Here is a 13,838-nt window from a genome sequence, read left to right on the forward strand (position 1 = left end):
CTGCCAAAGCATGCACATCAACCCTTTTCTTTCCCTCTTTCTGAGGCTGCTGCCGCCTGTGCTGAACAGGGCCTCTCACGATCTGGCCAGGGTGGGCATGACTCAGCCTGAATTGGGTGATGAGGTCAAGTCATGAGGTTGGGGACTAGGTCATGGGGTGCAACATGAATTGTGGTGATGAGGGTACCAAAGGTGGGATGGGGGCACCCACAGTAACATGGGGGAGGGCTGGCTCCGGGTACTGTAATAAAAAAGGAATCGAAGTTCAGAAAGACCAGGTGTCCTCTTCGAAGTGTCTAGAATGTGGGCAGATACCCAGGGGGTCATTTGGAAGGACACCAAGGGAGACCATCAAAAGCAAGATCCCTGACCTCTAGGGGCCTATAGTTCAAAGGTAGACTCAGATATTCTACTGGGTGTGATACTGTGTTTCCCCGAAAATAAGACTTAGCCAGACCATCAGCTCTAACGCGTCTTTTGGAGCAAAAATTAAAATAAGACCAGTTTTATTTTACTATAACATAAGACCAGGTCTAATATAACATTAATATGCTATAAAATAATATAATACATCATATAATATATAATTAATATATCATATAATAAAATATAATAATACCAGGTCTTATATTAATTTTTGCTCCAAAAGACGCATTAGAGCTGATGGTCCGGGTAGGTCTTACTTTGGGGGAAGCACGGTAGTCCCAGAGGACATCTCTGGGGCTGCAAACTATTATGATAGCTTGTGCTAGGGTCTGAGGACACAGCATAAAATGAAGCTCAAAGTCTAGTGGAAAGGCAGACAAGCAAACAACAGCCAGGGCCTGGGGATAAGGTCTGGCAGAAGTGTGGTGTGCTGGGCTCTCCCCTCAGGGACTCCCACAGAGGAAGCAAGGCCTGAGTTACCTTAAAGAAGAGGACCCTCCATTCTCAATCATCTCTAACATCCCAGGTCCTGGCTCTTGACCTTAATCTCCTGGAAAAGGGGGATCCTGAGTACCTAGACTTTGAGTCTACATTGCCCCATGGGTTTTCAAGAAAATGGCTTAAAGACAAGCACTCTGAATCATGGTTGCATCATCCAGAAATGTACCCAAATCTCATTCAGTATTGTTTGTTTCAATTTCAAAATTCTGAAACTCAAATTGCCTGCACACTTCCCTTACTTAACTTCAGGGGGAATCCCAGACATTTAAAACATCAGCTATTCAGTGAAAACATCTCAACCCATTCTCTCCCAATCCTCATTGACATTTCCAGCCGGGTGGTTTTCCTTCTTTGTACAATCAGCTTTGCATGAACTATTTTGGACTCCGCTTTTTTTTCGCGTCACAGCATTTCACATACACATTGCAGTGACAAATTTGTCATTTTCAATGACCACGCTGTATTCCATCAAGTGCCCTCTCCTACATGTTAGCATTTGTTTCTTCCAGTGGCTATGGCCTGGGACGAGCCCTAACTTCCTACAGGTCTGTCATCTCTTTATCTGTAAAATATGGTGATTTGGAAACTCTAAAATCCTTTCTAAGCCTTAGCATTCTGAGTGTCTATGATTTTCCAGTTGTGGAATCCTAAATTGTATGCCTGCAGCAACAATCCCAAGAAGGAAGATACCCAGTAACTGTTGAGAACTCGCTAAGAGGCAGGAAGGCACTCAGGGAGAGATAAGGAGGAAAAGTGACAGCCATACCCACCCCCCTTTCCAGCAAAAAGCGGTGGGGCCTGGCTGGCAGACCTAGACACCTTTGTTCCTGGACCAGCTTAGGCAGCCAGTCACAAGAGGAAATGGGAGGGGCTCTCCCTCCCTCTCCATATAGTGAAGTCACAACCCTCCAAGACTTTCAGCCTTCCCCTTCCCTCCATGACAAAGCACTTTTGGAGCCCAAGCCCAACCCCTCCAGACCAGCAGAGTGCTGAGTCACGGTGGGGCAGCAACTTCCAACACAAACCCCTGCCCCACTTCTGCAATTCCTCAGCTCTGGAATTCCTCAGCTCTGCAAAAACCACTGGCCAGGTGGTTCTGTGCCTCCTCCCTCTGAGGCTGCAGTCCCTGGAAGCCAGCCAAACTCTCCACCTCCTCAAAATCACGAGGAGCTAGGGCTGAAGGGGAGGGAGGCCAAATTCTGGTTAACAAAGGTCCAAAGACCAGGCTCCAGCTTCGGAAGAATCTAGAAGCTTGGAGATGGCAGTTCTGACACCCTGGGTTCCCCATGCAAACAGACACACACACACACTCCCAGCACAAGACTTCCCTTTCATTCTTCCCAGCCGACCTCCCCAGTGAACTTCTACAGCCCAGACTGTCCCTCAGTTTTGCCATGACGTTCTCGACAACTGTGTATGTGTTTAACCAAGCACAGAGCCAATAGTGGTTCATGAAATCTCTTTCTGCAGCAGACCAACTTCATTCTGGTGGGTCCAACTTTAGGCTGGCTCTGGCTACCTGGATGTCCTGGAGGCCCTGAAACTCGGCACCTCCAGTCCAAAACCTAGCTTGCCTTCCCCAATGGCCTCTCCCCAAAACTGCATTTCCTCCAGTGCTCTCTCTGTGAATGGCAGCTGCAGCCCAGGTGGGAGGCTCCCTTGCCCACCTCCCACCCCTCACCACCACCCACCCCCAATATCCAATCAGCCACCTCATTCTGTCTGTTCTGTCTTCTCCATATCTCTCAGATCTGCTTTCTGTCTTCTTTGCTCACTGAGAACTAGGGCTGTTGCCTCCCAACTGGTACCCAACCCGCTGGCCTGACTTTAATCCATCTTCCACATTCAATCGCGCATCCATCTGTTCATTCAGCAAATACTGAGCACCAACTAACAAGCACCTTGCACAATGCTGGGAGCCCAGAATGCCTGCCCTCCAGCTTACAGTATACAGTAGCAGGGAAGACAATTATAAGGTGTGATTTATATGTATATAATTATACATATGAATATATATAGTATGTTTATTCATCTTCACTACTTATAGGAGCTACAAATATCAATTCAATTTGTCATTTGAATTTTAACTTTGTTTATGGCATCTTTTGTCTTAGAGCTTTTCTTTTTTTAAGGAGGGTGCAGCTCAGTGGCCCATGCAGGGATCGAACCAGCCACATTGGTGTTACCAGCACCACTCTCTAAACAGAACTTTTCATTTTTAAGTAGTCAGATCGCCAACTGTCCTTTTATGGCTTTCGACAGCCTCAGAAGAACACTCCCTATCCCAAAATTCTAAAAGATAATCTTCTATATATTCTTCTAGTAACTTCATAGAGTTTTTTAAAGCTTGAATCTCTAATCCAGCTGGAACATGTTTTGAAATAGTGAGTCATTTTCTTCCACATGACTGTCAATTGTTTCAATATAATTTGTTGAACCCATTCTTTCTCCCCTAATAAATTACCAATTTAGCATCTACCAAGTTCCTATACATAGGTGGGTAGGGTTGTTTCGTTGCACTGATATAGTCAGCTCTTCCTTTGCCAATACCAACTGCTCATAGTAACTTAATATTTTACATATATATATATATATATATATATATATATATATATATATATATATATATGTCTCGGAGGGCAAATTTTCCCCCCTAACCTTTTCCCCCACATGCTTATCACCTATTCTACACACTCTTCCAAATGAAGTTTGGAATCATTTTGTCAAGTTCCCAAAAAAAACCAGTTTCATAGAAATTGCATTGAATTTATAGGTGTATTTTGGGAGAACTGACATCTTTACAAAACTGAGGTTGGTTATTTAGAAACATGGTGTCTCTTCATTGATGGAAGTTTTCTTTTCTGTCCAGCAGTAAACATTTCTTCACACATTTCTTATTACCTTTATTCCTAAGTACTTTAAGCATTTGTTGCCGATGTAAACGAAAAAAATTTTCTTTCATTACATTTTTAAACTGATGGTTATTATTATACAGGAAAGCTTTGTAACTGGTGACTTGCTATACTCTTATCCTAATGGTTTTTCTGTTGATTCGGTGTAAGTTTTCTGAAAAACAAAACGAATGTGGTAGAAATCCCTTAGTGTTTCCAGATCATCCAGGATAAAATTTAACCCTTTTATGGCACACACTCCTTCCTGACCTGGCCCCTATACTACCCTACCAGCATTCTCCAACGTGACTACTTTCCAGGCCTATACTCTTTCTTTAACGTACCTTGGACAGGCCATACATTTCCACACTTTGACACTTTTGCACGTGCTGTTCTCTCTGCCTGGAATTCCCTCCCTCATCTCCCTCCTCCACTTCACCTTCCTTTTAACTTTTTCTTCCCACAGCGCAAGTGTTACTTTCTTAGGAAAACCTTCCCTGATCTCCTATCCCAGGCGGAGTTAAGGCCCCTTTTCTCCTCTCCCAGCTTGCTTCTGCTTACTTTATTGAAGCTCTAGCCCCACTAAATTTTCCCCCCCCCGAAAGTAACGTTTATTTTGAAATGAATAAAGACCCAAGAGAAAGAGCCATAATTCCATCAGCAACTTGTTGACATTTCAGTCGTTTCTTTTAGGTCTGGAAGTCCAGCTTCCAGTTTCAGGTTAGCATGTTGGGTAAGTGTCCCCTGTGTCGAAGGACCTGGCTGAGAATAGTGAACCTCGACGCCCGCAGACTGGGGGACCGGCGCTCGAGCCCGGCTCCAGTTCTTGCACCCGCTCCACGCCTGGGTCGTAGCTGCAAGCCTCATGCGGTGGACCTGCCCCTCCAGGGTCCCTGGTGCAAACCGCACCGGATAAAAGAGGCCATTTCAAAATGGCCACACAGCATCGCCTCCCGATCCACGTCCAAGTCTCTTCTCCTTTCTCTAACTTTCGATCTGAGTTTTAAAGCGCCACCAGTGATTTTCTCGGGCCCAGGGAGCTCATCTCAACGACTCCCACAGGGAAAGCGGTGTCAGGTCTGTCGGGAAACATGGCCCGCCCAGCCTTTGTTGTATAAACTGCACCAGGAGCCATATTTGCTCTCGGTAAAGGGCGGGAGGGCGGGGGCTGATCCGAGGTGGCCGTGGGCCCCCCATTCCGCCTCCATGTTGCAGCTTCTGAGACTTTGAGGAAGAGAAAGCGTGTCCTTTCCCAGTCCAACCAGACAGACTCAATCGGCTTCCCCGGGCCCACGTTTCCATATCCAGTTTCCCCATTTGCATTACGAGGTCACCACCTCGGGGTGTGCTAACTGCGGCTCCGCGGCTCCGATGAACAAGCCCTCGGCCTTGGCCCAGAGCCTGGGGTGCCGTTGGGGACTAGAGTGGCCCTGATGCCCCGGGGCCGTTTCCCGTGGGTTCCCACACCCAGGAGGCCACGCGGGTCCGGGCTCGCAGCTGGGCCTCCCGTCCCTCCCCACCGTGTCCCTCCAACCCCACCCAGCGCGCCGCCGAGCGCACAGCCCCGCCCCCGCCGCGGCCTCCGGGCCTCCCCTCCCCCCCCGCCCCAGCGGGGCGGGGCCTCACGCCCACCGGAAAAGCCGGGGCCCGGTGCGACGGGCAATGCGCGTGATTGGTCAGTGCGGGCCTGACGCCCGCTCCCGCTATAAAAGGCCGGAGGCAGCGGCCTGCGCCACAGTCTTCGCCTGGAGTTGCCGTGGTTTCCTGCTTCAACAGTGCTTGGACGGAACCCGGCGCTCATCCCCGTCCCGCCGCAGCTCGGCCCTCGCCCTCCGCCACCTCGTCCCAGCGCCTCGGACCGCCCCAAGGCTCCTGCCACCGCGACAGCGCCGCCGCCGCCGCCTCTCCTTCGCCGCCCACCATGACGACCGCGACCTCCTCGCAGGTGCGCCAGAACTACCACCAGGACTCCGAGGCCGCCATCAACCGCCAGATCAACCTGGAGCTCTACGCCTCCTATGTCTACCTGTCCATGGTGAGCGGGCACGCGGTGACCCCGCTGCGGCGCGAGGGGCGAGGCGCGGGGGCGGCGCCCCGGGGGCGGAGCGGGGGTGTGGCTACCGGGCGGCCCTCCGCCCCCACGCGCCCCTCGGGGAGATGGAGGCTGCTCCGGGTCTCCCGGGGCTGGGCTTGCGCAGAAGTTCTGGGCAGTTGGCGCTTTCCGACTGCGCCCTGGGAGGACCTGGTCATTGGCAAAGGCCTCCTCTGCGCACCCCGTTACGTCTAAGGAGAGCCTGGTTTCTTGAAATCCCGGGATTGCAGCACGTACAAGCTGTACAGTCCTGCAGTTAGGAAGGTACATTTTTCTGCATTTCCATCCCATGCTCTGCGTCTACGTGTCCCTCTGTTTTCTTTGGTAAAGGACGAAGCGGCCCAGCTGCCATCCCCCTGGGTATGGCGGAGCCTCCTGGGTAACGGTGTCGAATAGCAGCCTTGGGGGCTGGTGCTAAGTGACTTATCTCCCGTGGGCCGACCACTCCCGAGCAGCTGTCTCCACCCCTCTGCGCTGCTTATCTCTATGTCCCACTTGAATTGAAGCCTATCTCTAGAATCTCCCTTTCTGTGGATAGGAAGTTGTCTTAGTCACCCGTCCTAGTGCCTGGCTACTTAATTTATCTTTTTTTGTATCTGTAATAAGAGTTGTAGCCCTCTAATAATTGAACCCTGAATTCTTGGATGAAACCCACTGACGGCTACTGGGCAAGGAACTATTCTCTGTAGTGATCAGTGGAATCCGTTTTTCAACATCCTGGTTTTAGTTGATGTGGGGGGAGTTTTAGTTAGAATTGTCTTAGGATCATGCAAATTATCCAAGAATAGACATGTTCTTGAAAACAGGCCTGAATTTCTATGACTGCCATTCCATTTGAGGAACACCTGAATGTAGCAAGTGTCCAAAACCGAGTCAAATTTTTGCTTTCTACTGGTAATAATATTTACCTACATTAGCATTGCACACACTTGTCACCTTGCCTAGTAAGTTAATTTTAGAAATCCTTCAGTCTGCCATAAGCTGGCAAGCTCATGTTTTAAAAGGGGTTGATCAGGGAGGAGGGGCTAATAATGCAGGGTAAATACTCCCACACCCTCTCCAGGGAAATCTGACACTGGCTGTAAGAATTTTGCAGTAATACAGGCCTTTCAGACATTCCATACTGGTATTCCTGTGGTATTGTAAAGGTTCCTTGTAGTAAACTTTGAATTTCAAGGACCAGGTTTCATTTTTGTATTTTAAGAGTAGAAACTAATTTTGTTGTGTTCAATCCAGAAACACAGCCTGACTCCTAACGTAACATGTTCACGTTCCACTTACAGTCTTACTACTTTGACCGCGATGATGTGGCTTTGAAGAACTTTGCCAAATATTTTCTTCACCAATCTCACGAGGAGAGGGAGCATGCTGAGAAACTGATGAAGCTGCAGAACCAGCGAGGCGGCCGAATCTTCCTGCAAGATGTCAAGGTGAACAAAAGGTCCTACGGCTGTCACGCGTGCAGAGTCTAGCAGTTCTCAGGTGTCAGAAATCAGTCAGACTAGCAGTTGCCCTTTTACAATACGGATACTTTTGGCTTTTGTCTTTCGTGCTCTTTTAGGCCTACCATCTTAGCTAAAGTAGGCACACGGTAATGAGCAAGGATGTTACATTGGAAACTGTCGTCAAGGGAAACTCAGATGTCCCTTTTGCCAAAGCTCGGTGGTTACGTTAGGTACCTGCTGAATTGTCGTGGTTTATTGGTAGAGACTATAGATGCATTGACCTAACTTCCTCTCATTCAGAAACCAGACCGTGACGACTGGGAGAATGGACTGAATGCAATGGAATGTGCGTTACACTTGGAAAAAAGTGTGAATCAGTCACTGCTGGATTTGCACAAACTGGCCACTGACAAAAATGATGCCCATGTGAGTACCGGCAACGTGGGAGTAAATGGAGGAAGTCTTTTTCCTTAGGGCCTGGGAAAGCTGACCAATAACTTTCTTCCCTTTTCTGTTTTCTAGTTGTGTGACTTCATTGAGACTCATTACCTGAATGAGCAGGTGAAATCCATCAAAGAATTGGGTGACTACATTACCAACTTACGCAAGATGGGGGCCCCTGAATCTGGCATGGCAGAGTATCTCTTTGACAAGCACACCCTGGGAGACAGTAATGAGAGCTAAGCCTTGGCTGGCTTCCAATAGCCACGGAGGTGACTTCCTGGTCACCAAAGCAGTACATGCATGTTGGGGTTACCTTTATCTTTCTATAAGTTGTACCAAATCGTCTATTTACGTTCTTTCATTTGTACCATTTCTTTAAATAAAGTAATTTGGTACCCAGATGTTGTCTTGGAGTTTTTGGGATGGGCTAGAAGTATATCTAGGCCCACAATTCAGTCACACCAATCAAAATGTAGTACGCCTAAGAGGATTTATACTTAGGAAAATCCTTAGTTGTATGAAACTCCTAAGTTTGGGAAAGATACCAAGGCTTGTTCGTGTGTGCTGATTTCAGACAGAACTAAAGGACTCCTGATTCTGAATTCGGTGTTTGGAATTACATGTTTCCTTCCAGTGACTCATTCTAGCTTTTGTAATTTTTATGTACAAGAGGGTTAAGTAGTCCTGCAACTACTGATTTTTTGTTATGCATTGGGCTAACCATTTAATTCGGGCTGTCATAGGAAAACATACTCTTCAGTGTGGACAGCTATATGGCTGACTGGGTCAGCGTGTTGTTGGTGTACATGCAGGCAGGACCAGGCAGGTGAAACATCCCCCTTGGAAAGCAGGCTAGGAATGTGCTTCATCCCTATTGAGAATTGGAAAAAATATGCAACATCGAGTTGCATATTCATTTCGGTACAAAACATTTCAGTACAAAATTACCTGTAGTAGGAAAGCAAAGGTTGAGACTTAATACTAAAAACCAGTGACCTATGTCAGGAGACTGCAGAGCTATTAACAGCCTTTCCTAAATAAGCCACAGTGATTTGTAAGTTTCTGTTTAGCCTTAGCAGCAAGACAGACTGTAGCCCTTTTAAGTTTTTAATCACAAAGCTGTGTGTTCTGACTGCAGAAGTAACTGCTTGAGAATCTAGAAATAGGAAGTTAAATTTCTCTCCCATATGGGGATTGGGGTGAGGTAGGGTGAATCTGTATTTGGACGAGTGTCCAGGAAATACAGAATAAAGGGGAACATCGGTGGTTTTGTGACAGCTTTAGGTTGACCCCAAGGAAGCAGGAAGAGCCCATTTAAGTTCAGAAGTCTTGGTGAGGTTCCAGGAGCAGTAAGATTCTCCAAGGGACATGTGTGCCCTTGACCTTCGGCCAGTTCTCAGAGGTGTGGCACCCTGCAGGAGTGCTTCAGGATGAATGGTTAGGGGGCAGTGCTCATGCAGTCCCTAGCTGGGCAGTGTGTTGAGTTCTTGGGCTACAACCTAGAGCCCCCATGGCTGTCTGCCACCCCTGTTCAAAGTGAGCTGGATCCAGGCTAACATCTGCCCATCTGAGCCTGCCTGGGTAGCCCTTCCTCCAGCATCATTCAGTATGATCTCATCTTCCTCCACCTGCATTCCTGGGACTTCTTCCTGGTGATGCCAGGTTCTTGGATGAAATGAGCAAAAATTCCGCAACACTTCCCTAGGGCCTCTGCTGAGGTGCCCAGGTGTGTACCCCAAGCCAGTGCTGGGCCAGCTCTAGCAGTGATGGTACCATAACAAAATTGTGGAAGAAATGGGATTTATAGATGATGTAATACAGAATTGTACGCCTGAAATCTATGTAATTTTACTAACAAATGTCACCCCAATAAATAAAAATAATTAAAATTGTGGAAGAAGGATGGGTTCAGAGCAAGGGAAGCTGGTGGAGGCCACCCACGGAGGGAGAGCAGTGTCCCCGATGTGGGGAGAGGACATACCTGTTTTCCAAGGCCCAATAGGGATCTTGCTCCTTGAGTATAACGTGCCTTGCTTGTAGATTGTGTATGTGGTTCTCTGAGATGACTTTCAGGGGCCTCTGACATACCTGTCAGGTTCAACTCCACAGTGGACGTCTTCACGGGACAGTTGTGGGTGCTCTTTGAGGCCCCAGCGTACTCCAGGAGCAATTCAAGTCTTCTTGGTCCCAGGAATCATAGGCTGTATACGCTTTGGTCTTTGACAGTGTTGTCTATGCCTGAGAGTCTGAAGACGAGGGTGCTGACTGGGTGGGAAGACCATTGGGACGGGGCTGAGGGGTGTCTGGGGCACTGTGGTAGCCTGACCTCCCATACAGTGCGTCGGACGTGACGGCGTCCTCCCCACTCATCTGCCAGGCCTTGCTGTCGTGCTGGTCCCTAGAGCTCTTTCTGGCTCCCAGGAGGCTCTCAGACTGGCCCTCATGGAGGACTTCTTTCTTGGGCAAAAGGAGTGTGGTCTTTGAGCTTGCCCTGTGGGGGGGGTTGGTCATGGGACCACAGCCCCAGAAAGCGGCCGATGACGCCAGTGTGAGTGTCCTCTTCCTCCTCCTGGTTTGGCTGGAACTCCTTCTCTTCCTTATGCAGACTGGAAGAAGCAGGAGACTGAGGGATGAGTGGGGGGAACAAAGGACCAAACCTGACCTTTCTTCTCCCTCCTCCTGCTCCCTCCTGGCCCAAGGCCAAGGACACATCTTCTCACAAGGCCCTGACCCATCCTGTGCCTTCTGACTCACCGCACTGTTCTGTGCTCCCTCTTGCCCACATTAACACCCAAACAGCCTAGCCTGGCATTGAAGGGGAACTTCATCACCTACATCTTCCCTTTTACGACCCTCGATCCAGGCAATCTGAATTACTGGTATCCTGGTAGGGGTAGTTAGATGAAGCCCAGGAGTGACTATGGGCAAGCCAAGGATTTGTGGTTCCCACTGGAGAGCCGCATCCCCAAGGAGAAAAGTCTGGCTTTCTGGGCACACAAGGCCTTTACTCTGCAAGAGAAGGCCCACCTACCCCGGGGTGAGGCCTGCCCTTGCCCATGTCCATATTCTCCCCATGCGTCAAGGCCCATCTCCAAGCCCGGCTGGAGGCTACCTCCCAGGTGGCCAAACGTGATCTCTCTTCTATGTTCTGTCCTTTCCCAGGCGTCCCGCACCTGTATTGTGTGTCCAGAGTTAGCTCCCTCACTAAATTCTGTGTTCCTTGGAGGCATTATTATTCTGTTACTCCCCCTCCTTCTCCCCAATCTTCAGCTGTTGGATTACTGGCCGTGTAGAACTCAAGGGCAACCTCCAGAAATGTTTCTGACCTAAGCAAGCCTTCATTTGATCACTTTTCTAAATCTTGCTCACACCAATTAGGGAACTCCAGCTAATTCTAATTATAGCTTAATAGGATATTCGAGCAAGAAGAGAACAGCTTAGTACTGTGGAGGAAAACCTTGATGGTATGGACCCTGACGTGCACTGAAGTCCACTCCACTCTCAACCTGGGGAGAGAGAGCTGTCTGGGGCGGCCCTTCAGTCCACCTCGCACCAGCATCCACTCAAAAGGGATTCTGACCAAACCAGGGAAACGGGACCCACATGGAGAAAAGTTTGGCTGCTGTGGGTTATCCAAGGCCTTTTCTCTGTAGCATAAAGTCTACCCCGAAGACACCTGGGATGACCCAGCCTCCTGCTGGAATATGCCTGCTGCCCCTCCCCCATACCAGGGACACCATCCCCCACACACTGAACTCCCCATGCGAACACCCTGGCTTATCAGAAAACACAGTTCTAGACCCGAGTTGGGGACCCGGCCCTGACATCCCAACTGCATCACTAGCCACTGACTGCACTTGAATAAGTCCCTTCTCTCTCTGGGCCTCAGTTTCCAACTCTGAACACAGTGAGGGGCTTAGACTGGAAGTACCTAAGACTCCTGAAGCGGCACACAGTAAGTGAAAGGTGTGGAGGTGAGTCAGACATCCCTGACCCACAAGCTGCTCGCTAGCTATGTGACCGTGGGCTGGGCAACTTACTTAACCTCTCTGAACCTGCACTTCATCCTCTGAAAACTGCAGAGAGCAAACCGAGGTTATTGGGAAGAAAAAAATAGTTAACATAGTACATAGAGCTTAGGCCAGTGCCCAACACTTGGCAAGCACCGATTATGCATTAACTAGGCTATTCCAAGGTCCTAGGCAGGCCCTTGCACTTGGGGTTTTCTATCCACTGAAGTGGTTCCCTGGACTGCCCACCTGATATTGAAGTTACCCCCAAAAAAGGAAGGATGACGGGACTGGGTGGAAGCGGCTCTGCAGGGGGATGAGGTACATCATCATTCCTGTACATACGTGACCTGCTCCTTCAGGGGGCAGGTCCGGCACGTCTCATCCACAGCCAACAGGGACACCTGGTCTCCAGGGACAGAAGAAGTCCAACAGAAAGATCAATCCAAGCAGGACCATGAACTTGCCAGATGACTTGGAGAGGTCACTTCCAGCTCTCTGGGCCTCAGTTTCCCTACTTGTGAAATGGAGAGACAGACACCTACCTGCAGCCTCAAAAGTTGGGGTGAGAACCCTGGGAGTGAATGGGAATGGTTGTGGGGGTGGGGGGGTGAGGCAATTCACTGTCAGGCCTCCCTACACAACCGATCCAATTTGGGGAGAGCCCATGGGTCCAATTTGGGGAGGGTCCATGGGACAGGCTCCTTCCTCAGCCCCACACCTGCAAACTCCTGTGGACAATCCAGTTGGTCTCAGAGTCATCATCCTCCTCTCCAAATGGATTGGTGAGCTGCTCTGCCATGCTGGGAGTCGATGAGCCTCTGGGTAGCCTTGCTCACCACCCTTAAACCTTGGCTCCTGCCTTTTTCACCCCAACCCCTCCCAGGATGCCCTTCCTGCCTGATCATTGCCTCTAAAGCCACTAGGTAAGGGCTTCAGCCGCCCACACAAGTGGGCATTGCCCTTCCCTTCTGGATTCCCAAGCCACTCTCTCCCTGCATACCCAGAGCTGGCCCTGTGTGTGTCACTCAACCCAGTCGCCGCCTTTATCTCCCCTCGCTATATCTTACCTGAAGATGCATAATTCTATTCATTCATTCAGTTACTCATTCATGCTCTCAAACATTCCTTTATTCATTATTTTCAAATGCAACAGAGCTATATGCTGAGGCTGTGCTGAATTAAAGGGTGGCCCCAGGCGGGCAGATTCCTGGACACTAACCTCTGGAATCTCCTGCCAACGCCCTGCAGTGGTGGTGAGCTGCAGGGAGTGCAGGGGACATCCTGCAAGCCACTGGCACCACAGGAGAATTTCAAGCAGCAAAATGGTGTGATTGGGTTTGATCTGTAGATAACTGGGGGAGGGGGAGAGGGCATAGCACTGTGTGTGTGTGTGTGTGTGTGTGTGTGTGTGTGTGTAAAACATGGACAGAAGGGAGAGAGAGGGAGACACTACCAAAAAATAAGGAAGAGGGCAAGTGGGTGGGAAATGGATGGAAAGATAAAAAGGTGGAGAGAAAACTGTTACTCGGTCCTTCTGTTAGGAAAAACACTGGATGTGATGGGAAGGAATGCTTGGATAAACCACTTGGGGTGGGGACAAGGACACCCCAAACAGACATCTTGAGTAAAGAAAGATGGTGCTTATCTGCTTTCTAAGGGGTGGGGGCCGAGGGTGGTTAACCTCAGGGCTTTGGTTTTACTAAGCAAAGGGAACAAATTTGAGACCAGGGCCTCATCACTAGGGACAGTGAGTGAGAAGTAGCCTCACCAATACGGCCTGCCACTGACTGCCACTCCTATCGGAGAACATTCTCTTGAGGGTGCATCAAATGGCTTGACAACTGAGCTTTCCCTATGTCTCTCATGCCTGCTAAGTTCCAGGCCTTGGGTGAAGCATTCCGATCAGAAACAGACCTCATGCAGGTCCCGCTTCCCTTTGGGTCTCAATTTCTTTGTACGTAAAGAGGTAGAGACGCCAGAGGGCCGACTTCCAACGTTTGAGACTGTCCTCTCCTGGCTGGCCGTG

At 49.4% G+C, this 13,838-nt stretch overlaps 3 protein-coding genes across 4 annotated transcripts in view; 2 read left to right on the forward strand and 1 right to left on the reverse strand.

Annotated features, from left to right (window-relative positions):
* The first annotated feature begins 3,735 nt into the window (after positions 1-3,735).
* FTH1 (ferritin heavy chain 1) lies at positions 3,736-8,198 on the forward strand. Its single transcript, XM_081062600.1, has 4 exons — positions 3,736-5,853; positions 7,194-7,340; positions 7,656-7,781; positions 7,878-8,198. The coding sequence occupies exons 1-4, from the start codon at positions 5,740-5,742 to the stop codon at positions 8,037-8,039; spliced, it is 549 nt and encodes a 182-aa protein (XP_080918726.1). The 5' UTR covers positions 3,736-5,739; the 3' UTR covers positions 8,040-8,198.
* Positions 8,199-9,707: 1,509 nt separating this feature from the next.
* On the reverse strand, positions 9,708-12,611 carry BEST1 (bestrophin 1; the record flags this gene model as incomplete). Its single annotated transcript, XM_081064312.1, is given in 11 exon segments — positions 9,708-9,828; positions 9,830-9,973; positions 9,975-10,006; positions 10,009-10,048; positions 10,050-10,109; positions 10,111-10,292; positions 10,294-10,405; positions 12,059-12,119; positions 12,122-12,161; positions 12,163-12,213; positions 12,531-12,611. Coding segments are annotated over 11 exon segments (924 nt in total).
* Positions 12,018-13,838, forward strand: part of RAB3IL1 (RAB3A interacting protein like 1) — a gene marked incomplete at its 5' end in the record, with an annotated part of 40,545 nt that continues 38,724 nt past the window's right edge. The window contains one exon of one of the 2 annotated variants that reach the window (XM_081063027.1): positions 12,018-12,374. The remainder of the gene's footprint in view (positions 12,375-13,838) is intronic. The other variant, XM_081063019.1, reaches the window with a different exon arrangement.

Source organism: Rhinolophus hipposideros, assembly GCF_964194185.1.
Source record: "Rhinolophus hipposideros genome assembly, chromosome: 10".
Lineage (NCBI taxonomy): Eukaryota > Metazoa > Chordata > Mammalia > Chiroptera > Rhinolophidae > Rhinolophus > Rhinolophus hipposideros.